Raw genomic sequence first — 26,123 nt, forward strand, 5'->3', positions numbered from 1 at the left:
TTCACAAAACAAGCACGAGTTCACAGTCATTTGCACAGAGCATATATTCCCCTTCCTGTTCCCTCCCCTTTCTCCTCCCTCAGGAGTCCTGCCCCGTGAGTTCCTCTGAGCATGAACAGAAAGCTCCTGTCTTGGGACTCTTTTGGACTCTTCCCAGGAAAGGGAGTGAGAAGCCAAGGGGGTCGAGGAGCCTTGCGGTTCAGCGTGTTCAAAGATGTGTTACAACCGAATGAGATAAGATTCATTTCTCAGGCCTGCTCTGAGAGAGTCTATTCATTAGCTTTTTGAAGCCTTCTCGTACTGATAAAAGTAACGGTTTGCCTTTGCCACAGCATCTTGTGAGAAAACAGAGGAAAACTTTAGCTGTGGATTTTTTAGAAGACAAAAGGAATTTTGGACAGTTTTGAGGCCTGGTTGGGGGGGGGTGACTTCGAGCCTAGGTGGGGTCACCTGTCCTCACCTCCTTCAATAAGAAACAGATAAGAAAGAAAGAGGTAAGTTTGGGCTCCCTGATTTGAGAAGTTATTGTGAAGCTGCATGTTTGTGCTGGTTCATGCTAGAAAACATTGATGTTTTGGATCTGGAGGGATGGAACAATAGATTCGGCTGGCATGCCTATTTAGCGTACCATAAAATAGCTGTACATAAAGAATTTTTAAATCATGTTATCAGAAGGTCGTTATATAAAGTCTGGGGAAGACATCGGAGATTGTTAGAGCCCAAAACACCATGGTCGATATCACCATTAGAGGTATTATCTGTTAAAAAGAAAAATACATTTTCAGAGATCCTCTCCACTTTGGTATCATTTCATAGCCCAAAGTTGGATTCTGACTCAAATGAAGCCTTTGCTGTCTTGACCTGTCTCCCAGCTTTGGTTTAACAACAATAATAAATAATAACAGCAGCAGCAGCACTGAGGAGATGTCCAACTGTGCTTTCCCGAACGGTAAGGGTTTTATAAAAAATAAAAATGCTCATCGCAGGCCCCCGCTTCTCAGACCGCTTGCCAAAGTGACTGGGAACCAAGCGGAACTCCTCCCCTAAACAAAGTTATATGTCGCTGCACCCAAACGGGCATTGCAGGGGGTTGGACTAGATGACTTCTAGGGGTCCCTTCCACTTCCTACTCTACAATTCTACGATTCTATGACCTCATAGCCTTCTTCCTGTGTTTCCCTGACGCTTCCTAGTGGGGCTGCCCTACCTTGTGGCGCTGATGCAAGACAGCGCGCTCTGGATATGGCAGGGATGCATACAGTAAACGGGCGGGGCGGGAAGGAGGAACGTGCGCCACGCGCGCACTAAAAGTGGCGCGAGAACGCAGGCAGTGCGCGCGCAAAGTTCTAGCCGTTTAACCATCCATTCTCCAGACCGTCCCCTGCAGTTTGAGCGGCCCGCCGCGCAGCGAGCAGGAGGCGGCGTCGACGCCGGCGGAGACCATTAGAGGGCAGCTATGCTCACTGCGCGCGCCGCCGCCCGACGCGCGCTTTTTCCCCAGCAAGCCATGGGTTTGCTGTGGTGGCCGCGGGTGGCGCTGGCGCTCGTCGCCTTGGAGGTCGCGAGCGGGCGCAGCTTCCCCAGCATCAGGAACAGGACCTTCATCAACCAGTATCTCGACGTCCACAACAACTACCGCAGCGGGGTCAATCCCCCCGCTTCCAACATGCTGTACATGGTGTGTGTCCGCGGGGTGGAAGGGGGAAAGGGAGCCGAGGGCGGGGAGTGTTGGGGGAGAAGCTGCCCCTGTCATATGCCCCTGCCTCAGGCAGCCGGTGTTGGCTGCTGTGGGGGTGCTGGGAGAAGGCTTAGCCAAAGGGGGCGGCAAGGGGCAGCTGCCCCCCTAAATCAAGTAAATCAATAAAAATAGTTGACTAGCTGAGGTTCTGCCTCCCATATTATTATTATTATTATTATTATTATTATTATTATTATTGCTATAGCTTATATACCGCCCTGTACCCGGAGATCTCAGGGCGGTTCACAGAAAAGATCACAACATATATAATCAGAATAAAAACAACAACCCCACCTCAGAAAAGAGCTATATTTTAAAAGGGTATATAAAACCTGTCTCCCCCCCCCCAATAAATCCTGGCTACGCCCATGGGAGAAGGCTGGGGGGGGGGGGGTTTGCCACAGATTACAGAATAACAGACCAGCCTTGGTTCACTACGTACCTTGATGCATTGTTGCCAGCAGCGACGACAATCTTTTCTCTTTTTTAGGGTTTTCTGTCCATTTAGAGTTACACCTCATGTCTTGCTTCTGAACCATAGACATAATTTTTACATAGTCGAAAGAGGAAAACTTGTTGGCTCTTAAAAGACCTAGCATTTATATTTACGGCTGCTAAGTGTGTAATGCTTTATTTAAAATAATGTTTAAGTATAGAAGTACCAGGGCTCAGGCCCTGATTCTCTATGAGGTGGGTCATGGCATGCCTTCCTTAAATAAATAAATATTGCCTTCAGGTTCCTGGGTGATGATTACATTTTCCAGGGTTTAATTGATTCCAGAACTCAATCCCTTCATAAATTGAACCCTGACTAGTGGCTTTTTTAGGTTGAGCCAAGACTGACTATCACCTGTCCTGCATCCAAGTTAGCTTGTTACCCACAGGGGGGTTACCCACAGAAACCAACAATAATAGGTTGCTTACTTGTAACTGATTAAGTCATCTTGTTAGTATTTCAAATAACTGTTTATGTAACAAAAAGAGTGAAGATCAGAGAAGAAGAAACCTATCCTTTTTATAATTCTTTAATAGAATGCTATGATTTTTACTATAACTGCAACCCTCTCTTTTATTGCACCAAATATGAATTTAGTTCTAGATGCTTTTCTTTGGCTTTCTTTATATGCATTTCTTTCAAACAATATATATGCTTTTTCTTATATCAATAAATTTACATATTTTTCCTTCTGTAAAGAAAGTCCAGACTGTTCATTAAGTGGAATATAAAATTAATTCATTATTTTAATTGTTTTTAAATGACCAAAACAAAACAAAAAAAATAGTCTGAATCACTTCCACCTTTGGGAGTATTTGTTTAAATTGTTGATTATCTAAGGCAGCCACTTGTTTTGCATCTCTTGATTGTTTTTACCCAGACCTATTCATTATTAATATAGACTTTTAATTTGAATGACACACTCCAGTTGTAGAGGATCCCATATTTGCAGTTTCTCTAGTAAGAACTGAAAATCATTTTTTCTTGACAGTATTTCAGCATGAACATAAAGACTAAGATTTCTGTAGTTTCAACAATCAGTTTCCTTTTGGCCACACATTCCTCTAAATAACAGCATGAAAGTAATGAAAATGTATTTTAATTCATTCAGTTTCTTTGACATTTTAGTTCCTATACAATTCGCTGTCCCCCCAATCAAGAAAAGCAATAAAATACTTAACTGAGGCTCTGCCCCCCAACATGAAGCCTGTCCCAACACAAATTCTGGCTATACCCATGCCTGTGGGTAGATTCCTTTGAATTCAATGGGGCTTTCTTCTGAGTAGACGTATAGAATTTCATCATTCGACAGCTTGATGCAAGTACGGTAAATATTTCTGAAGAAATACTTGCTAGAACTCAAGATGTATTATCAGCACGTTTACTATACATGTATAATGTTGTGATAATGTCATAATTTTTATATTTTGCAGACATTTGATCTAGCTTTGGCTAGAATAGCTAGAGCATGGGCACAAAAATGCATTGTTATGCATAATCCAACTGATATGGTCCACCCTGATCCTAAATTTAGGCCTTTTGGAGAAAATATATGGGCTGTAACTGGCTATAAATACCCATTTGATCCTGCTGGCCCTATTGAAGATTTTCATGACGAGGTAAAATACTACACCTACAATACCCACAAATGTACACGTGTTTGTGGTCATTATACTCAGGTAAGTTCTTCTCTTCTCTGCTTACATAGTCCACAGAATTTGAAGCAAAATGCAATAACTTTAATTATTTCAGACAATAAAAGTATGAAGTAAATATTGTAGTTGCTCTGTGATCATAAACTGTGAAGGAATAATCTGCATTCTGTTATTATCAAGGATACTTAGTTATAAAGTATATGGAGTGTTTACAATTAATTTAGAGGCAACTGACAAAACAAACCTCTACTTTATTTCAGTTCCAATATTAAGTTAACATGTATTGCTGATGGTTGTAAGATTCGTAAAAACTGAGCTACTAGCACCTGGCCAGCACTAAATGTTACAGGGCATATACATAACAGCAGAATTCTTACTAAGAAAAGGAAGGGCATTGAGTTTTGTTTGTAGCCCACTTCTGTTTAGTTTCAATTATGTCAGATACAATAAGACTTAAATATGGGACAAAAGGTTGGGATACTTATTGGGGAGAATCTGGTGTTTTTCTATCGTTTTTTGTTATTTGTGGGGGCTGGCATGTCTTTTATTGTGGAAAATTTTAACACACACACACATGCATATACAGTGGTACCTTGGTTTACAACCATAATCCGTTCAGGAGGTCCGGTTGTAAACCAAAACAGGTTGTAACCCAAGGCTAGCAATTTCGCCAATGGGGCCTCCCTCCCAAAATTGGTTGTAATCCAAAAAAAGGGATACGCACTTCCGGGTTTGACGTGGTTGTAATCCAAAACGGTTATAATCCAAAACGGTTGCAAACCAAGGTACCACTGTATATGACATGCATCACCTTGGCCCCGTGATTGAGGGACCCTAGGGCCCTATTTGATCAGTGTGGTGCGTGCCCTGTGGTGTGTGCGCATGACATCATCATGCCCCGCGGCATGCTAACATCATATGCCGCAGGGCATGCTGTTGCACACACCACAGTGCATGCTGATGCGTCGTTTGGATGCCCTGCGGCATGCGCCTGCTGCCACTGTCAAAGTTGGGGGGGGGCACGGCCCCCTGATTTGGAATATATGAATGACTTAGAATACTTGTAGTCCTCAGCAGAATGCTAGTTCTGTCTTCAAAAACTGAATCACCATGAATTTATACATTTTCCTGACAGGAAAAATAATCAGTGAAGCTTGAAATAAGACATCTAAGACAGATCATTCATCAGCCAGGATTAGCAGAAATACTACTCCATTTACATGGTTCAGTGGTAGAGCACTTGCTTTGCATGCAGAAGGTCTCAGGTTCAGTTCCCAGCATCTCCAGGTAGCGCTGGGAGATGCCTTTCTGAAAACTTTAGGAGTACAGAATAGGATACTTGAATATTAATCTAAGGTATAAATGTGCCTTTAGCTAAATGCTAATAAAAGTGGAGGGAGGGAGAGCAAAATCTGGAGAAAAAAATGAATGTAAGAAATGATACTGTTCAACGAAGCTTGGACTTTATAATGTATAATCAAACATGTTCTTTTCAGGTTGTTTGGGCTAATACTTATAAGATTGGCTGTGCTGTTGTTCACTGTCCTGCGACAACTAATAGCAAAGGAGCCAAGAGCAAGAATTTTTCATATTTCGTTTGTACTTATGGTCCACCGTAAGTTAACAAATCTTAAAGCGATCTAAACTTGTGTTACACTTAGTAATCATAAAACACCAAACTGTATGCCTGTTTGAAACTGAATGTATTAATTTTGGATTTTGTAAGCTAATTTACATTTCAATTATTTTTTTAATTGAAAAGCAACCAGAAAACTTAACAGCTATGCTTTTCAGCCTTTACAACTTTAAACATTATATTCTGTGAACTAAAATATCAAGAACTGTAAAAAGTTCTCAAAACAGTTAGGAAAACAAGAAAATGATCAGAAATAGCTTTAGTTCTGTCCCACCTGCATCTTGAACTTAAATAATGTACAGTTGTATACAATAAACAATATTGCAAATTACGGTAGGCTGCACGATAGGCGGCATTATACTCAATTTACCGTATTTTTCTAAGACTTGGTTTTTTTACCCAAAAATTAGGTTTAAAATTGGGGGTTGTCTTATACATGGGTAGTGCTGAGGGGTGTTTTCTAAATTTGGAGTTCCCCAAAATACCTGGCATCTTATACATGGGGGCGGGAGAGAGAGAGAGGCAGCGACCATTTTGCACAGGGGTTCTGTTCCTGGCCCCCATGCACTTTGGTGGAGCATGTATAAGCCTGCTTCGCCCTTTTCCTGATCCAAAAGGACCCACGCATTGGCGATCGTGCATCAATTGGTTGCGCACAAAATTGTCACCGCCTGTGTGTGTGTGTGTGTGTGTGTACACACACACTTTTTACTTTGTAACACTGAATTTGTCTTTCCTTCCAGAGTTGCCTCAGCTAGTTAGCCCTCATTAACTATATGAAGCTACAACAGTTCAGTCCTGTTAGTTAGAATAGTTTAGTCCTGATGCAGCACTTTATTCTTACATAGAATCTCATATAACGTGCTGCCGCTTCATCCGTCTGGGAAGCAGTGGCGGAACTTCATGCTCCAGCACCAGGGGGTGGAGAGCAGGCGGGGGCGGGGCTGGAGATGTCTTGTATATATATCTTAATGGTGATGTCTTGTATATTAGAAGTACAGACAACTTCTCAAGATCTCAGTATTAGAATATGAATACAAAGAGCTGCCATTACCCCACTTTTTAAAGTGTTGGGGACCCTCTTGTAAAAACACCTCAATTATTATGGAGAAAGAACAAAATTCTAAACACTTGAGGAGTGGTCAAAACAGCGGAGCATGTAGGACTTCGGTTTAAAATTAAATTTCTTCAAACACACTTATTCTACAAAAAAGTAAAATTAGATGTAGTAAGAGTATCATTTTGCACGCATAAAAGCTAAAAACTAAAGGTGGGGGAAACAGAATGTTGTAATAAAGCACCAGTATATTGACACAACTAAACCACTAAACAACAACAAATATTAAAAAAACCTCTACCTGAGCTAGGAGCTATCAGTTCTTAGTTGCAGAACAGTTTAAAAAATTATCAGTATAAATTTGTTAACTGACTGAAGAGCCAAGGCCGTAGCTAGGGGGTAATGAGGTGGGCTCTCACCAGGGGCACAGGTGAGGGGGGCGCAAATTGTCTAAAATATGTCTATAAATTAAAATATTGATTATTGTCTCATAAGAAAAGGTTTTAAAAAGAGGGTGAATAGAATGGGGGGGGGGGTTTGGAGGAGAGGCGGAAAGAAGAGCTAATTTGTCTGTGGCTAGGGGGCGCAATCTGCCAGGGGCGCAAGATCACCTAGCTACGGCTCTGTGATTCCCTAAACAAAGGCTTCTATATACAAAATATTGTTTGTTAGTAACATAGAAAGTAAATGTTCTCCAGTTAACAGAAATACAGTGGTACGAACGCTTCCGGTTGCGCACGCGTCAGGTTACGAGCTGTGCTAATCTGGAAGTAGTTGCTCCCGGATGCGAACTTTGCCCCGGGATGCGAGTGGAAATCGTGTACCAGAGGCACACATGCGCACGCAGGAGACACACTTTCGCTAATGGAGCCTCAAGTTAAGAACAGTTTCAGGATAAGAACGGACCTCCGGAATGAATTAAGTTCGTATCCAGACGTACCACTGTATAAATAATATTAATTTGAAAACAAATAATTACAGGGGTCAGGTAGATGCAGGACATAAAATACCAGTACAGTGGTACCTCAGGTTAAGAACTTTATTTGTTCTGGAGGTCCGTTCTTAACCTGAAACTGTTCTTAACTGAGGTACCACTTTAGTTAATGGGGCCTCCCGCTGATGCTGTGCCGACACCACGCGATTTCTGTTCTCATCCTGAAGCAAAGTTCTTAACCCAAGGTACTATTTCTGGGTTAGCGGAGTCTGTAACCTGAAGCATCTGTAACCTGAAGCGTCTGTAACCCGAGGTACTACTGTACAAGGTCAGTTCCATGGATTATCATGATGATACACAGACTAGCATTGCCTGGATAATAGCACCTGGAATGATTTGCAACTTGCTGGAACCAATAGAAAGCACAAAACATTTTGATCTTCAGTTTAATTTATGTACTGAATACATTATTACATCCTGAAACTGTTTTTCAGGGGCAACTAGGAAATAGGAAGAAGAATGGATGTGACCTTTGTGCCACAGGCTTCCATCCATAACAAAAGTCAGATTTCTGTGCTCTGTACACACACCCCCTTCACCATCCAGATAAATAAGAAGCATGATCATAGTTCATGAACACATTACAAACATTTGAGAGTGCAGTGCAGGGCTGGTGAGAAGAGAGAATGCAACGTTGGGGGAGTTCCAAGTACCAGATAGGCCTGGAGGTCTGCATTTAGCCCCCAGACCTAGACAACTGATTCATTACATCTAAAACCTTTTATTACATATCCAGTAGCTTGCATTTTCATTTTTAGTTTTGTGCACTTTGTGTACTGAATACATAACATTATGTAATATTTTGTTCTTTAGGGGCAACTACGCGGGAGTTCGTCCTTATAAAGCGGGAGCTCCATGTAGCCAGTGCCCAAAAGGAGACACTTGTCAAAAGAAACTCTGCAGTAAGTATAGAATTAAATGATGCAAACAGTCATGGAAAAGATGATGATATCAACCATCACATACAGTGAGGGGGGGGGGGAAGTATTTGATCCCCTGCTAAGTTTGCCCTCTGACGAAGAAATGATGAGTCCATAATTTTAATGGTAGGTTTATTGTAGCTGTGAGAGACAGAATAACAACAGCAGAAACCCAGAAGACAAAAGTCATGTGCAAAGGCATGTGAGTCCTTTCCATGGAAGGTAGGCAGCAGGTCAGTCCAGTTATGTAGTGCTGAGGAAAGGTGATCAGGGCAAAGCTAGTCTCTCCTTGTGTGGGGCCAGTTGTCTTTTACCAATTGCATGGGTCCTTGGCAGTGGTAGTGCTTCTCCAGGACAGGGCCCAGACTCCTTCTGCCATTTGGTGTCCTAAGCAGTTACAGGTCAAAGCCAACAGTATAAATTGAGCTTCAAAACGTAAGGTAGCCAATGTGGCCCTGTCAGAACCAGTGTTATATGACTGGTTTGTCTTAGGCCTACCAATAATCAGGCTGCTGAATTCTGAAGTAGCTTCAGTTTCTGAACAGTCTTCAATAGTCTTCAAAGGCATTTGCAGAACAAGTGCATTACAGTTATCCTATTTTAAAGCCTTTCTTCATTTGTTATAACTATTCTCCCAGGAAATCCTGAACGTGAGAAAGAAAACAGCCTACGTATGTATTATATATCTGTATTATAGTTTAAATTTACTTCAAGAACAAAACTCACATTTCATAAGAATGCTTTTATCTTTTTTAAAATAGGCTATTCACGATGGTATCCACCCTTTGAATCCCGGATTATATGTGATGAATCCTGCATTGCAGTTGCAATTTTAAGACCGTTATTAATGTTTCTAGCTTTTGCAGCTGTTTATTACTTAAAACTCCGTTATCCAGGTTTAGGTTATAAAGCATAATTTTTGATAGGCGTATATAACTTGAATATAACTAACAATAATATTTATAAGAATATTTTCCTGCATTTTATATTTTAAAAGTAGATTTGGCTTGTTTCTGCGATACTTCAATTTTTCTGAACTTGTAAAAAGTTACTTGTTGCATATTAATGAGTTGTAAATACTTTTAAAACTAGAATACATTAGTGTAAGTAGAATATATGGGGTGGTGTTCAACTGTGTTTTACTCAGAGTAGACTCATTTAAGTTAATGAACATGATTAAGTTAGTTTCATTAATTTTAATGGATTTATTCTGAGTAAAACTTAGCTGAATACTATCCATGGCCATATCTAGTATGCCATGTTCAACATTAAGTGAAAATAAAGGCTAAGCATATTAAAAGAAGTTTATTTATTTATTGTATTATTTATTTTGCATGATTAACAGGATGCAATGAATGAATATTGATGTGATACAATGTCACAAAGTGGTCCATCTGGCTTAACATGTTCCATATAAAGTTTTCCCCAACTTTTTATGTTCTTATCCTGTGAGCACTTTCCACTGCACTGTTCCGTGTCATTCCTTTATTTATCACAAAGGTTAGGTGATTAAAGTTGATTTGCTGGGAAGACCATCAAATCAACTTTAATCACCTAACTTGAATTTTCTGGTATGTGATTAGATCCCACTCAAAAATAGCAACAGTTTGAAAGAGCCCTTCATTTCTCTCTTTATGAGGTTTAGTGTGTGTGATTAGCCTAAGATTAGCCATCTATATCGCAGAGAATCGTCCACAGTTTTTACATGAATACCAGCCTTATGTCCTATGTCTGGGGAAAATTAAGGCTTCAGAGATACTACAACCTGCTCATGTATCAGGAAACTGTGCATATGACTATATCCTTTCTATAAACCCATCTTACAACTACAGTCAGAAAATGAGCCTCCGTGTCCATGTGTTTACTCAGATGTGAGTTGTGCTAACTTAATCAAGATTTACTCTTAAGTAATTGTGTATAAACTGCAGCTTTACAGAGCAATCCTTGCTAGGTAGATTTGCTAGTGTATCTCCTGTGTATGTTCAGCTGTATCCTAACTGCTTCTGACCAGAATGTATGTGCCCAGGGAGGCAAGGTGAACTTTCATCTTCTACCCTTCTATTTACTCCTGTAGTGAATTTAGTTAAACCTGGTGGTGTATTTTATATCAAGCTGTGTAGACGAGACCAGTGAACTCAGGGAGTTAGGAAGCAGTGCAACTTTGTTCGGCCCTCTCCCTGACTTGGCATAACCACTCCCCACCTTTGCTATGGCCCTCTTTTGCCATCTACACCAATGTTACCTACACTGGCTTAGCTTACACCAACTAGGCTTTCCCCCAGTCAGTGTAAGAAGATATTCTGGGGCTATCTCAAATGGTGTATCTGAGGGCTGGGATTGCACTGTAAGCAAAGTGAACACAGTGAATATTCAACTGAAAAGAAAAAGAAAAGACAGCAGAGTGGTGTCATTGTTAATAAGAATGCCCCCCCCCCACCTGCCTGCCACTGTCCCTCTGTCCCTATCTGCCTGGTACATCAGGGGAACTTCCACAATAAAAAAGCCAAGCCTATCTGGACAAGAGATTTTATTAACTAACATGTATCTTACAGTTCCCATCTGTGCTCTGATGCCTAATTGCAGAAAGAACTACTATCTTCCAATGCCCCAATCCCAGGAGGAGGCCATTACCTCCTTCAGTGTAACCAATTCCCTCCTCAAATTAGTCTCTGGCTGGTCTGGTGCCAGTAAGCCAGTAACATTCCTGTGTTGTTCTCTCTTGGTGGGCTTCATTGCTGTTGCTGAACTCATCTCCTTCTCTCCCCTTCCCAATGGCGTTTGAAATGGCCCAGTGGAGCCGATGGGAAGCAACAGCACCACCACCATTGCTTCTGCTATCGACTTCAGTTTCTTGAGTGCTCTGCCTGTTGCTTTCAGTGCCTCCAGGACTGACCATGAGGTCTCAAAGGCAGCGTACCTGACAAAAGGAACGCCGTGGTTTCATAGCTGTCAACTTTTGGAATCCTATTCGGAAAAAGGGAATTTCCCTTAAAAAAAAGGGAAACGTTGACAGCCATGCGTGGTTTAGATCCTGCACCACTGTTCAGACGCTAGGAGCAACAGACTGCCAGCCACAGGACACTTGGAACAACCACCATCTTACTCCGGAAGAGTAAACTCGGTTAGAACGGCAGTGCACGGCAGCGATGAGTTGGAGGCAAGTCTGGGAGAAATTCTCTTTGAATTGAACGGAGCTGCAGACGCGCACAGCATCAGACCAACACGCGCGGAGAGCTGGGCAGGCTAGGGCTTGATTTGAGCCAAAGCTCGCGAGAGATAAACCCTGGAAGCTGAAGAACAGCAAAAGATCAGAGAACAGAGTAAGGCTAAAATCCTGTACTGTACACGCCTGGTTAGAAATAAGCCCCGCAGAACGCAACGGGGTCGACTTCGGATGAAGCGTGCAGCAGACCTCGAGCGCCGACCGTTGAAGGAGAGCAGCCGCGCATGCGCACCCGCACGCCGGACTGGCGCTTCCGACGTGCGAGGGCGCCGCCGCTGCCGCCATGCCGAGGCTGTGGCCGTGGGTGCTGCTTGGGCTCGTCGCCCTCGAAGGCGCGCGCGGGAGGAAGAGGTTTCGGCCGCAGACTTACCCCGGAATTACCAACAAGACCTTTATCGGTCAGTACGTCGACATCCACAATAGGCTTCGCTCCGAAGTGCAGCCCCAGGCCGCCGACATGCTTTACATGGTGTGTGTGCCCGGGGGGCGGGCGGGGGAAGGCGCTCGAAGGGGAACTCGCCGCTCGCTCCGCCGCCCTTTCCTCAGGAAGGGAAGGCGAGGCAAGCGCTGCTCCGCGTTGCCCACCGCTTTTTAACATGCGAAAGTCAAAGGCGGCGGGGGGTGGGTAACCAAGCCTGCTCTTGCGGGGCTTCATTGAACCCTTCTGAAGCGGCTGCTGTGCCTAATTCGCAGGCTGTTGCGGATTTCGGGATTTCGCTGCGGGTATGTTTTCACTACAGTAGGAAGGTACTGGCGTGCTCAGGCCCCCGAACTTCGTGAGAGCGAGCTGTGAGGTAACTCGAGGGCCGCAGCCTTCTGTTGTTCATATGCATTTGCATTTTCCAGGGCTTAGTCCTGGCACGGAAAACATCAGCGCTAAAACCTATTAGACAAATGCGCTGGCCTGGGCAGGTCCACAAAATGGAAGATAGCAGGGTCCCCATAGACGTGCTCTGCGGGGAGCTGGCTTCTGGCACCAGGCCACTTGGCAGACCATCTCTGAGCTACAAAGATGGCTGCAAAGGTGACATGAAGGCCGGAAGCATCGACCTTGCCATGAGGGAATCCCTTGCAGACGACCACAGTGCCTGGACACAGGCAGCCTAAGTCATGTATCCATAGTAAGGGGGCGAAATGACCGCTGGGCGGAGTGGAGAGAGAAGAAACTCTGTGGTGTATCTCCATCTGCAGCAGCACAACTGGACGCCTTCATCTGCCCCAGCTGCAACAAAACATGTCTCTCGCGCATCAGACGCTGCAATCTTGCAAGAGTTTGACCTCACCCACAAAAGCTCACTGCTCCATTGTCTCCTGAGACAGATGGATGCCAACCAGTTAAGCCCAGACTGATGTTTGACACTTTTAATAGCGAAGCTGAGCCAAGAATGGCACCTTCTGTGGGATAGCTATATTGGCAAACAGTAACAAATCACACCCAAGTTACACTGGGTGAAAGTCTGCCTCTGCTGCATTCAGGAAAAACATGCCTCCATAGCTATGTAAATCTGCACCTTTGTACAACATCTTATGGGTGTTTAGAATTATAGAATTGTAGAGTTGGAATGGACCCAAAGGGTCAGCTACTCCAAACCCCTGCAATCTAGGAACCAGCTTATGTCCTGCAGGACCTTCAAATGCAACTACTGTACAAATATTCACCTTCCATTTATGATAAAAGAGAAAATAGGTATTATTTGCTGAGAATAGATTACACTTCCGTTGCTTTGGCAATCTGAAAACACACACAAAGGAAATAACAGAGGCAGGAGAGAGAAATACAGTAGAGGCAGCTGTAAGTGTAAAGTATATTAGTTCAGTAATATGTGTATTTAGTCTTGCCTGTAACGGTAGGATATTGGAACTAGGGAGTTGTTTCAAAAGCTAAAAAAGCTATTCAAAATGTATATCCTGCCATTCTGCTAAATGGCTACAATATGGCTACAAATCTGTTCCATACAGTAAAATCACTGCAAACCAAAATTCATCAAATAGTAAAAATACAATAAAAAATGCGTTAAATTTAGAACGAAAAGGTAGCAGACAACCTCCTAATTATTTTGTCCTCTGCTTGTTTATTTTAAAGCATTTATGAATCCCTTTAATATTTTAAGCTCTCCCAACTGTATACAGAAATACGACATAAAAACAATATCATAAAAACAGTAATTCAGTAGTATGATTTGTATATGATGGCAGAAGGAAAGACATTCCAGAGAGTGTAAAGGCAATGATGGAAAATGTCTGCTCTTGGGTCACCACCTTGTTAAAGTCTGTTGGGTGCGTTGCCAAGAATAATATTTCCCCAGATCATCTAAGTGAACTTACAGGTCATACACAGTACAGTGGTACCTCGGGTTAAGAACTTAATTCATTCTGGAGGTCCATTCTTAACCTGAAACTGTTCTTAACCTGAAGCACCACTTTAGCTAATGGGTCCTGCCGTGCTGCCGCTGCACAATTTCTGTTCTCATCCTGAAGCAAAGTTCTTAACCCGAGGTTCTGTTTCTGGGTTAGAGGAGTCTGTAACCTGAAGCGTCTGTAACCCGAGATACCACTGTATAGGGGCAAATAATCTTTAAGGGAACTTGGCCCAAAGCTGTTCAGGATTTAACTTAAATGCTAGTAACAAGATCTTGAAAATAGCCGAGTAGTTCTCAGCTGCCACTACTGTTCTAGGGACTAGGCAGGTATCCTGGTTCTAGACAGTTTAGGGCTTTTGAAATTCTGTATCTTTTAGGCATTTCGAAACAGGTAATATCTATTTATAAACATTTATTACTTTGAAGCAAGCCACTTTCAGAACTCCTGTCAGTGGAATAATCTCTAGGGTCTAGACCAGGCTTCCTCATACTCGGCCCTCCAGATGTTTTTAGCCTACAACTCCCACGATCCCTAGCTAGCAGGACCAGTGGTCAGGGATGATGGGAATTGTAGTCTCAAACCATCTGGAGGGCCGAGTTTGAGGAAGCCTGGTCTGGACTGCTTCCTTTACTACATGCTGCCTTTGGAGCAATGTACTCAAGGTGATTTACAATTTAGAACAGAGCATTAAATCTAATAGTTGTGATTCAAAAAGGTGGGGGGGGGGATGGAGAAGGAATAAGAAAATAAGCAGATTCAAATATTAATTCTTGCATAATGTTACATAATATTCTAATAACACTGTATAGTTAATACAAGAAGCAGTTGCCAGTTGTTTCAGGCCTTTCAACTGTCCTCCTTAGAGAAACCTGTCTGGTCTCATCACTTTTTACATTTTGCTAGCTTGTTGAGGCTGCAGTTCTAAACCCACTTACCTGGGAGTTGGTTGGCGTCCATTTGGGATATAATGGAAGAGTGTGCCTTCCATTGTAGGATATACAGTGGTACCTCCTGTTATGAACTTAATTCGTTCTGGAGATCCATTTGTAACCAGAAACCGTTCTTATCCTGAGGCATGCTTTCACGAATGGGGCTTCTGCTGTGCGTGTGCCTCTGGCGTGCGATTTCCACTTGCATCCCAGGGCAAAGTTTGCTTCTGGGAACAGCTACTTCTGGGTTAGCAGAGCTCGTAACCTAAAGAGTTTGCAAGGAGGACAGTTTGCAACCAGAGGTATTACTGTACCTCTGAGTAGATTATGCTGAAGAACAGAGTTTTTCCAGGAAGGCTGGCTGAGACCTCCTACTGTTCTTTTTAGTAATTTTTCTGCTGCTTTGTTTTATTTTTCATTGTGTTATTTTTATTGATGATTGTTTTAAGCATCTAGTGTTAGACAATTTGGGATAAGGTGGATGTACATTTTTGAAAGAAAAAACCTTAATACTATACTTTCATCTTTAAAAGTTAAGCTCCTGAAAATTTAACTCTCATGTAGTGCAGCTCTAGTTAGCAAATCCCATTGGGGCTTTGGCTGTTAGGGCTCTCTTCAAGCAATGATAATCATCTGATCATCAGAGCTTCAGAGTGCCTTGTAAAGAGCTTTGTAGGTCCTGCTGATCAGTGGTAAGTACAAATGGTTTTTGGGTTCAGGTGCAACTCTCCCTGCCTGAACCCAAATGCCGTAAATGAGCATGGCTTAGCTGGTTTTGGCTGATCAAATGGGGAGGCCTGGAGGACCTCAGTAACCCTGTCCTAAATTAATATGCATAAGTGCTTGAGTTGCTATGATACTGTTGACTAGATAATGCCAAGTTTCAGGATGAAGCCAACTTAGGCTGCAATCTATACCTACTTGTCTTGGCATATGCCCCATTGAACTCAACAGGACTTACTTCTGAGGATATTATGTACAGTATAAGATTGTTCTGCTTTAAGTGCTTGATCCAAATAAATATTTGCATAATGTTTGCAGTACTGTTGAAATGTGGATGTGGAAACCTAGCCAGATGGGTGGGGCATAATAATAATAATAATAAAATTATAGTCACTAGTAGGAGTTAGCTAATGAAAATGTGATTTAAAAAATGCATTATATATTTCTTGTATCCTGCAGACATGGGATCTAGCTTTAGCTAGAACTGCTAGAGCATGGGGACAGAAATGTATTTTTCAACATAACCATTTTATGAAGAAAAAAGGAGCTGGCCATCCTGATCCTAAACTTCATCCAGTGGGAGAAAATATATGGTTTGGACCTGCCCGCAGAGTGCCATTTAATTCTTCTAATGCCATCTATTCATGGTACTCAGATAAAGATTTCTATGATTACCAGGACAATTCGTGTTCACAAGTATGCAGACATTATAAACAGGTAACTTCTGTTCTCAGTTAAGATAATCTTAAAACATCAAGAAACATTGATCACTTAAGACAGCAAGTACATGAAGTGACTTTTATAATGGTGCTATATCATACTTTTTAAAGTAATCTGAAGGCTATCACATTTAGTTATAAATATCCATTTAGTTATAAATGACATTGGATATTGAATTTATAACTAATGTCAGGATGTGAGGATCCCAATACCTCAGGGATCACCTCTCCCCATATGAATCAACCAGGACCCTGTGATCATCATCTGAAGCTCTTCTTCATGTGCCTCCTCCACAAGAGGTCTGGAGGGTGGCATCATATGATCAGGCCTTTTCTGCATTGGCTCCCCATTTATGGAATGCTCTTTCCAGGGAAGCTCGGCTGGTGCCTTCTTTGCATATCTTTAGGCACCAGGCAAAAATGTTTCTCTATAACCAGGCCTTCAGCTGATTAATATTCTATGGCCTTTTAAATATGTTTTATGGTGTATTTTGTGTTCTCATTTTGTATTTTTATCTTCTGAACCACCCTGTTATCTTCAGAGGAAGGGCAGTACACAAATTTAAATCATCAACAACATCATCCAAAGAAGCACTACCTGATGAGAAGAGGTAGAACGGGACTTTCCCATCCCCTTTGCACCTAAGCCACCTGAAAAACCTCTACCGAAGTGGGTCGAGAAATCCTACTGAATGGAGTGGACTGTGGCACAGGGGAAGAGGAGATTACTAAAAATCAGGCACCTTCCAAGAGAGAAATTCTCATTCACAGAATATTTCTCTGCCTGGTTCTACTAGAGCCCCTTTCAGTTCCCCATGTCATAGCCCACCCTACTCAGTAGGGTCTCCCAACCCCTCCAAAGAGGCTTTGAGGAAATTGCGACCTGGTGATGATTGTTGCTGGGAGAAAGACTGGTGGAAATCACCTTGTCCTGGCTCTAGTCTGCTTCCAAGTCATAGAATGGTAGAAATTAATGTAGAGATCATTTCTAAAATTTCTGAATATATTTTTGTCAACTTCAGTTTTAATGAGATTATATAATTTTAATGAGATTATATAATTTTAATGAGATTATATAATTTTAATGAGATTATATAATTTTAATGAGATTATATAAATTGCAAGAATTATAGCTTTCATCAAAGTATATAAATTGCAAGATGTATAGTTCAGGATGCTGGAAGCTCCTTGAAATATCTGTAAAAACTTGGGATCTTCCCCTTTCCAAGCCCCATGGGCACCCAAGTAAGTTATTTATTTATTTATTTATTCATTCATTCATGAATGAATGATGCTTTTGTACCACTTTTCTTTTGGAATACACAAAGCAGCATACAATATTAAAACAAATAATAAAACAACATCAAGCGGCAGCAAAGGACCCTTGCTTACAGGAGATATAGGATAGCTACACGTGGAGTCACTGTGCTGTGCCAGTACCTGCCTTCGATGCAGCAATGTGGTGGCTTGGATCCGTACCTGATTTGTGTATTGGAAGGATTAGTTTGCTTTAATCGCTCAGGCTTTGCACCTGCAAGGCATGAATGATGATTGAAGGTTAGCCCTGTATATCCTAAAATGCTCTCTCATCCCTTATATACCCAACCAATCACTGCACTCTGCAGGAGAGGGCTTTATGTATATGCCACCTCATGAGGAGATCCACTCCATATGATGTAGGAATTGGGCCTTTAGTGTGGTGTCACCTATCCATTGGAACTTCCTTCTGCTGCATATGAGACGTGCCATTTCTATTATCTTTTCTGAATCCATGCTGCACAAATATTCAAGGTTTGGTTTGGCCAGCACTCTGTACAAGTGGGATCCACTCTAAAGGTGAATGGTAATGTACATTCTTGCAAACAGAACAGAAGAAGCAAAGCTTGATTTAAGCTTGCTGCTTTCAAGCAATACACATGGGATGGAGAGGAACGCATAATTATGCACCTGCACCGTTCGCCACTTCTGAGAAGCATATACTTTCATTCGGTCAATTATCAGCCTCCTTCTGAATAAAATGGTCCATCATTTTTTAAATCATCTTATCATTAACATTTAGTACAAGTCAGTTACCTCTGGTCACCTGAGCACCTTGTTTTGATTGGCTCAAGGCACTCCTGAGACCTCCCAGTCAGGCAGAAACCTGTTCTCTCTGCTGTAACTCAGTACCTGTGCCTATTGGCATGCCATATCTATTCTGTCTTGCTTCATCTTCAGTCTTAATCCTTTGTGTCTTATGAACCCTCTCTCTTCAGGAAACCTAGTCTTTAAAATACCATTTCGTTCAGTCTTCCCTATGGAGGCTGCTCCACAATCCTTGGCACCCAAACTTCTCCCTGAAAACAGAAATGTCCAGTTGTAGCTATTTTCTGCCTTATATCCTCTTCACTGTACCCTTTCATCTTATCTGTGTTTTGTTGTTTTATTTGTCGTGGTTACTGCCTCTTGAGGTGGAGAGAAGAATCTTTTTCAGCCTAAGGCCCACATTCTGGATGCTACATACTACACACCAGTGCTGGGTGGGACCAGAGGCAAAAATGGGCAGAGCAAAGGCTATGAATTTTACCTTCATACAATAAACCACATTCCAGCCACACAAAAGCCTGAGATTTGTGCACTCCCATATCTCCACCCTCAGTCGTGGCAAGCAAGAGACATTATCAGAGTTCACAAACACATTTCAGCCTGGCAAAAGCACTAGAGGAGGGAGCGGAGCAGGGTTTAGTGGTGTGGCCTAGGGAGAGGGGATGTGGCATATGGAGGGCTCTTCTGTAAATCTTGATATCCTTCTGTCTTTGTATGGTCCAGACCCAGCTTTTTGTTTTGTTTTTAGTTTTGCCCAAAGCTGTTGAGCTTTTTTTGTAAGATCTAGAAGAGGAAGTAGTTTCTGAGCTATTTTTAAGGAAATTCGCCAACATCTACACTTCCAACATGTGTTGCCATATGTCCGGATTTTCCCAAACATTAAAGCGATTTCCACCCAGACACTGTTTCCGATGGCTGAATCCCGGCAGTGTCCGGGAAATTCTGAACGTATGACAACCCTAGTCTGTATAATAGAAGCATAATCTGTTGGTCAAGGGAATTTGGATTTAGATGCCCCGTGTATAATCTTGTGATAACTAACAATATTTTTCATGGGTGTAGCCAGGATTTTTGTTTTTTTGGGGGGGGGAGGGGGGCAGAACTGACATGATTGGTCAGTTAGTTAAGTATTTCTATTGTTTTACTTGAAGGGGAGGAGCAGCTGTCCACCCCCACCCCCCTTGGCTAGGCCCATGATCTTTTTATCCTGTCATTTTTGTTCAAGCCACAGCACAGTATTACTTATTGACTGCAATTTTGGCAGAGTAAATAAATAAATATTACTCTGTATTAACCCAAATTGGGAATTGGCTGTCTTTGCTAATTCCACCAAATAATTAAGTGAGTGGAAATACCATGTAGCAGCCTCTGTGGCAGGTAACAATCCCTAGATTGAAGATCATCAATAATACATACACCTGTGTAGGCAGATCCCGTATGTAACTTTTAGGGGACACAGATAGGCTGATAAGGTTCAGCTGGTGAAGGCTGATCCATTGCAGGATGTTGCTGTAGCCTAAGAGAAGTTCCTTTCCACCAGCGAAGGCACTTCTGCCACATCCTGACCCCAAAGACGAAAACCATTCACAGTTCTTTGTTCTGAAAACTGGAGGATTTGTAATAAATCTCTAAAGCCTAAATATCTGGACTTGGTAACTATTAACACAAATTGTACCTTTCTTTGTAAAATAAAATCTGCTTCTCCCCCCCCCCCCAGGTTGTTCGGGCTTCTACTTATAAGGTTGGCTGTGCTGTTGTTTTCTGTCATAGAATTGATCGACATAGAAATACTGAATATTTCGTTTGCAATTATGGTCCGACGTAAGTTAACAAATGTTTAAGAGAATAAGAGATAAACCCAGCCAGTGACCTAAAAGTGTAGGATTTTAGGTGATTTTTTCATTGACCATGCACAAAGTGGCTGTGTAAATTTTCTAAGGCTTTGGTATTTTATTTAGCTTAAGTACTGTAAATATTTAAGGAGGGAGTCCTATGAATAGATAGCTGAGTATAAGTTTTATTGGACCTAATAGGGCTCACTTCTTCATAGACATGTATAGGATTTGGCTGTAAGGGTCCAATTTTTTCCCATAAAGGAGTGCTGGTAGATATTAAGCAAATAAGTGTTTCTGAAGTACATAGAATTAAATGTACATGTTGTTTGTCTTGCACTTAATTCAAATTTAACTTTAAATCGGTGATGGCTTCTTAAAAGAATCGCACTGCAAAAAAAAAAAAAGAAGAAGAAGAAGAGGCTCAGAAGTTCACATTGCAGACCCCTCACATAAGCAATTACTCATAGGGGTTGAAGTTCATGTAGTCATTACTGAACTGATCAAGGTTGTAGTGCAGTGGTTGGCCTCTTTGCTGTAACTTTAAAGGTCACATTTGGCAGTCCTAAATATTCTCTTCACAGATTTATTAATTGTGTATATATCACAGTCTATATCTAATCCACAGCATAGGACTATTCTAACTCAGGAAAATCCATTGTATAACCTAATTTTTTTTAGTCGATGCCTCAATGCATAGGCATTTTATTTGTTACAACTAAATAATTAACCGTATTTTTCGCTCTGTAAGACGCACCAGACCACAAGACGCACCTAGTTTTTGGAGGAGGAAAACAAGAAAAAAATATTCTGAATCTCAGAAACCAGAACAGCAAGAGGGATTGCTGCACAGTGAAAGCAGCAATCCCTCTTGCTGTTCTGGCTTCTAGGATAGCTGCGCAGCCTGCATTCGCTCCATAAGACGCACACACATTTCCCCTTACTTTTTAGGAGGGAAAAAGTCTTATAGAGCAAAAAATACGGTATATTCAGAATAGCTTGTCCTTTAGTCTTCAGTTTAGCTTGTGAATTGAGTACCTTATTACATTCTGGAAATTATGTTCCTTAGTGACACCTACCCTTCAAGACCTTACAAAACAGGACAGCCCTGTAGTGCATGCCCAGAAGGAGACACTTGTCAAGACCATCTCTGTAGTAAGTACAGATCTGAGTAAAATGAACATTCATGAAAGGCTTTCTCACGCACATATGTATATATTTCTATTAACTTTAAAGCAATACGAGCTTCTCTTGTGTGTATATATGTATGTATATGCATGTGTCTATGTGTGTGTATGCACACACATACATATTTCTGTTAAGTTCAAGTCATGGAACTTAGAGCAAGGCAGGTTTGGTTGTCAAAGCAAACAATCTGCAAGACCTGGAAGGAAACCCGATCTTTTAAATACATTGTAGTAAATGGCTGCAGTTTCACAACACTGTGAAAAAGTAAAGTGCTGCACTATTCCAATGGGAAGAAAGCCTGCCTCCCAATCTAATACTGTATGTCTTAGATTCTGCTAGGAAGAACTCAAAGGGTGGGGGGGATTCCCACTCCCTTTCCCCCCCCCAATTCATGTATTTTTACACCTCATATCATAATGATAGAATTGTGCTACACAATTGTACAAAATCCAGCTTCAACGTTCCAACAATTTTACATCCTTGTCTACAGTAGTGTGACAATGGTGTCAGACAATGCAGTCACAGCCATTGCACTACCACAGGCATTGCACTACCACAGATTTGCTTACACAACTCATAATCTATGGAGATGCTTTCAGGCTGTATCCTGACTTCTTTGTTAATTCGTGCCTAATTAAAGTTCAAGAGTTTGGAGATGAGTTGATTTTTACCAAATACCGTATTTTTCGCCCTACACCAGCCCTACACCAGCCCATAGGGTGCACTTATTTGGGGGGGGGGGGGATAAAGAAAAAAAGCGGGCTTTCTCCCGGGCAGACAGTTATCTGACAACACGAGGAATATAATTAATATTCTAGAAAAGCTACAAGTGAATATCAATACTAAGGCAGTTTTGATATTTGTGGATGCAGAGAAAGCCTTTGACAACATTTCTTGGAGTTTTATGAAGAAAAATCTAAAGGGGATGGAGGTAGGTCAAGGTTTTGAAAATGGTATAGGTGCAATCTATTCAGAACAAAAGGCAAAATTAATTGTGAACAATGTAGTGACAGAAAAGTTTAAGTTTGAAAAAGGGACACGACAAGGCTGCCCAATTTCTCCTTTCCTTTTTATATCGGTCCTTGAGGTGTTGTTAAACATGATTAGAAAGGACAAAGAGGTTAAAGGTATACAAGTGGGAGCTAAACAGTACAAACTGAAAGCATTTGCTGATGACTTAGTATTGACTTTACAGGAGCCAGAATCTAGTACTAAAAGGGTATTGGAACTGATCCAAGAATTCGGACAGGTAGCAGGTTTTAAGTTGAACAAGATGAAAACTAAGGCTTTAGAGAAAAACTTTACTGTGAATGAGAGAGAGAAGTTTCAGGAGGAGACAGGATTAACATTGGTTAAGAAAGTGAAATACTTAGGGGTTAACATGACTGCTAAAAATGTGAATTTATTTAAGGATAATTATGAAAAATGTTGGACTGAAGTGAAAAAGGATTTAGAAATATGGACAAATTTGAAGTTATCATTGTTAGGCCGAATTGCTGTGATAAAAATGAATGTATTGCCAAGGATGTTGTTTTTATTTCAAACATTGCAAATTTTGGATAAGATGGACTGTTTCAAGAAGTGGCAGAAAGATATTTCTAGATTTGTTTGGCAGGGGAAGAAGCCTAGAATAAAATTTAAGATATTAACTGATGCTAAAGAAAGAGGTGGATTTGCCCTGCCAGACCTTAAACTTTCTTATGAATCAGCTGCTTTTTGCTGGCTGAGAGAATGGCTGCTTCTTGAAAACACTGACGTGTTCGATATAGAAGGTTTCAATAATGCATTTGGCTGGCATGCATATTTGTGGTACGATAAGGTAAAAGCACATAAAGCGTTTAAAAATCATATTGTTAGAAAAGCATTGTTTAATGTTTGGATAAGATATAAGGATTTGTTAGAAAAGAAAACCCCAAGATGGCTGTCACCAATGGAAGCGAAGGCACAGAAAAAACTCAATATGGAGGCCAAATGGCCAAAATATTGGGAAATTTTGGAACAAGATGGAGACAGAATAAAATTGCAGAACTTTGAAAAATTGAAAAATAAAGTGCGAGATTGGCTCCATTATTATCAAATAATGGAGGCATACAATTTGGACAAAAAAATTGGTTTCCAGGTGGAAAAATCAAAATTGGAAACAGAATTGTTAGAGCCAAAAATCAAGAATCTGTCAAGAATGTATAACTTGCTGTTGAAATGGAATACTCAGGATGAAATGGTGAAATCAGCTATGATTAAATGGGCACAAGATGTTGGACATAACATAACGATGGCTGACTGGGAACAGCTATGGACCACAGGTATGAAATTCACGGCATGTAATGCCCTAAGAGAAAATCTAATGAAAATGATTTATAGGTGGTACATGACACCAGTCAAGCTTGCAAAAATGTACCATTTGCCCACATAATAAATGTTGGAAATGTAATGAGACTGAAGGTACATTCTTTCACCTTTGGTGGACATGCCCAAGGATTAAGACTTTCTGGGAGATGATATATAATGAAATGAAAAAGGTTTTTAAAAATACCTTCCTGAAGAAACCAGAGGCCTTTCTCCTGGGCATGGCCGGCCAATTGGTGCCAAAGAAGGATAGAACTTTTTTAATGTATGCAACAACAGCAGCAAGAATACTCATCGCGAAGTATTGGAAGACACAAGATTTACCCACCCGGGAAGAATGGCAGATGAAGTTGATGGACTATATGGAACTGGCGGAAATGACTGGCAGAATCCGAGACCAGGGAGAAGAGTTGGTGGAAGAAGACTGGAAAAAGTTTAAAGACTATCTACAGAAATACTGTAAAATTAATGAATGTTAGAACAAAGTTGGAATGAAGTTATATGGCTTTAGTAGAAATGTTATAAGGAATTAAGTATAAATAGATTAATAGAGTGTTAAAGGAAAAAATAAGGTTAGAATGTTTTAAGATAATTATAGGATAAAAAACAGAGGAAGATGGAAAGGAATTGCTGAAACAATAGAAGTGGAATACAAAAAGGGAGGTGTGAGGAGGTTGTTGAAATAAGTGAATGGAAGATAAGATATTGAAATTGTTTGATGTGTTTTAAATTGTTTTTGTTTTGTTTTGTTAGTTTAATGTGTTAGTGTTAGTGTTATGTAGTGTTTTTGTATTGTATTGTATTGTCCATTTTTATTCTTTGTAGTGTTTAAATTGTTGGAAAAGTAATAAATATTATTTTGAAGGGGGGAAAAATCCCCCCCCCGAGCCCCAAAGAGCAAAGAAGCCATGGCAGCGAGCGGGACCTCGCCATCGCTTGCACAACCTCGCCATTGCTTGCGGGGCTGGGGGCGGGGGAAGCCTGCGCTTCCCCCAAACCCAGCTCCCAGAACAGGTCCAGGAGCGAAGGCGAGGTTGCGCAACCTCGCCATTGCTCCCGGAGCTTGCGGGGCTGGGGGAGCAGGGGAAGCCCAAGCTTCCCCAGCCCCCAGAACGGGTCCCGGAGCTTGCCGGGCTGGGGGGATAGCTTCCTGAAGCCTGGTGCGCACCGACCCCTCTTGCTCTCCAGGCTTCAGCGAAAGCCTGCATTCGCCCCATAGGACGCACACACATTTCCCCTTCATTTTTGGAGGGGAAAAAGTGCATCCTATAGGGCGAAAAATACGGTAAATGATTGTGTCATACACTGATGATTGCACATTCTGGATGCTGAAATTCTGTAGAAATGCTATGAGTTACCTGCCGCAGTCTGACTGAAAACAAGTAAAACCCATTGATAATATATTAATATTGTGAAACAGGTTTCTCCACTAGTTATAATGCTACTTTTCTCCTTGTGCAGGAAATTCAAGTCGTGACAAAATATACGTCAAGCGTATGTATTACAATTAAATTATATAGCTCAAGTTTACATTTAAAATGACATTCTTGCTTAGTAAAAATATGTTTGTTTGTTTTAAATAGGCTATTCACGATGGTATCCTCCATGGGAACACAAGCTTATATGTGATGACTCCTGTATTATACTTGCAATTTTAAGGCCATCACTAACACTTCTAGCATTTGTTACTGTTTACTGTTTACAGAAATGTTATCCAGATTTAATGCTGCAAACAGAAACTGTATGAGATGCATATAACACAAAACATTATCCTTAATATCTAAGACTCATATGTACATGGATGTTTATGTTTTTAAAAATAGATTTGGTTAATTACATTGTTTTATATATTTTCAATTTAATAAAATTATTAAAAAGTTTATTGTTTCATTTTAATGACTTGGGGATATTTTTAAAAGCAGAAAAATGAATACTAATATTGTGTGTGTGTCAGTGTGCAATATTATGGGTTTTACTGATCTGTAAAAACCTGTCTCTGGAATTGCCATTATTTTATTGCTCACTTTTTCTGGAGCAGTCCAGTTCTTTTGATGTTATCCTCCGAAGTTCTTTGCAGGTTTTTTTCTTCATGTAATTGTAACAGCAGTATGTCTGTTTTGGCACAAAAAACACTACAAAGTTTTTTCTGAAGACTTGTGCCTTTAAATTAAACACTTCTTTACAAATTCAGCCCACTTTCTTGCTACGTTTTGTTTCTAGC

General features: G+C 41.1%; 2 protein-coding genes and 1 long non-coding RNA gene across 5 annotated transcripts; all 3 read left to right on the forward strand.

Annotated features, from left to right (window-relative positions):
- The first annotated feature begins 1,299 nt into the window (after positions 1-1,299).
- LOC310658202 (GLIPR1-like protein 1) lies at positions 1,300-9,799 on the forward strand. The gene is made up of 6 exons (XM_083400064.1): positions 1,300-1,678; positions 3,668-3,913; positions 5,386-5,504; positions 8,390-8,478; positions 9,135-9,167; positions 9,258-9,799. The coding sequence occupies exons 1-6, from the start codon at positions 1,457-1,459 to the stop codon at positions 9,410-9,412; spliced, it is 864 nt and encodes a 287-aa protein (XP_083256190.1). The 5' UTR covers positions 1,300-1,456; the 3' UTR covers positions 9,413-9,799.
- A 2,076-nt stretch (positions 9,800-11,875) lies between these two features.
- LOC310658199 (GLIPR1-like protein 1) lies at positions 11,876-25,782 on the forward strand. Of its 3 annotated transcripts, none has more exons than XM_083400059.1 (6): positions 11,946-12,188; positions 16,192-16,449; positions 20,254-20,357; positions 21,438-21,523; positions 25,364-25,396; positions 25,486-25,782. In XM_083400059.1, the coding sequence occupies exons 1-6, from the start codon at positions 12,003-12,005 to the stop codon at positions 25,647-25,649; spliced, it is 831 nt and encodes a 276-aa protein (XP_083256185.1). In that variant the 5' UTR covers positions 11,946-12,002; the 3' UTR covers positions 25,650-25,782. The 3 variants fall into 3 exon arrangements, with proteins under 3 accessions (XP_083256187.1, XP_083256185.1, XP_083256186.1); XM_083400060.1 differs by having other exon boundaries at positions 11,950-12,188; positions 16,270-16,449; XM_083400061.1 differs by lacking the exon at positions 20,254-20,357 and having other exon boundaries at positions 11,876-12,117; positions 16,270-16,449.
- On the forward strand, positions 22,638-23,606 carry LOC310658359. Its single transcript, XR_014502271.1, has 2 exons — positions 22,638-23,137; positions 23,326-23,606. It is a non-coding gene; the product is annotated as an uncharacterized lncRNA (long non-coding RNA).
- Positions 25,783-26,123: the final 341 nt, after the last annotated feature.

Source organism: Podarcis tiliguerta (assembly GCF_965153285.1).
Source record: "Podarcis tiliguerta genome assembly, chromosome: 10".
Lineage (NCBI taxonomy): Eukaryota > Metazoa > Chordata > Lepidosauria > Squamata > Lacertidae > Podarcis > Podarcis tiliguerta.

What these genes read in the sequence shown, in the direction of transcription:
- LOC310658202 (XM_083400064.1), top strand. Translation starts at nt 1,457, where the DNA reads ATGCTCACTGCGCGCGCCGCCGCCCGACGCGCGCTTTTTCCCCAGCAA. An exon ending in CTTCCAACATGCTGTACATG is followed by an intron (nt 1,679 to 3,667) that starts GTGTGTGTCCGC and finishes TATATTTTGCAG; the next exon opens with ACATTTGATCTAGCTTTGGC. An exon ending in GTTTGTACTTATGGTCCACC is followed by an intron (nt 5,505 to 8,389) that starts GTAAGTTAACAA and finishes TTTGTTCTTTAG; the next exon opens with GGGCAACTACGCGGGAGTTC.
- LOC310658199 (XM_083400059.1), top strand. Translation starts at nt 12,003, where the DNA reads ATGCCGAGGCTGTGGCCGTGGGTGCTGCTTGGGCTCGTCGCCCTCGAA. An exon ending in GTTTGCAATTATGGTCCGAC is followed by an intron (nt 20,358 to 21,437) that starts GTAAGTTAACAA and finishes TATGTTCCTTAG; the next exon opens with TGACACCTACCCTTCAAGAC. An exon ending in TGACAAAATATACGTCAAGC is followed by an intron (nt 25,397 to 25,485) that starts GTATGTATTACA and finishes TGTTTTAAATAG; the next exon opens with GCTATTCACGATGGTATCCT.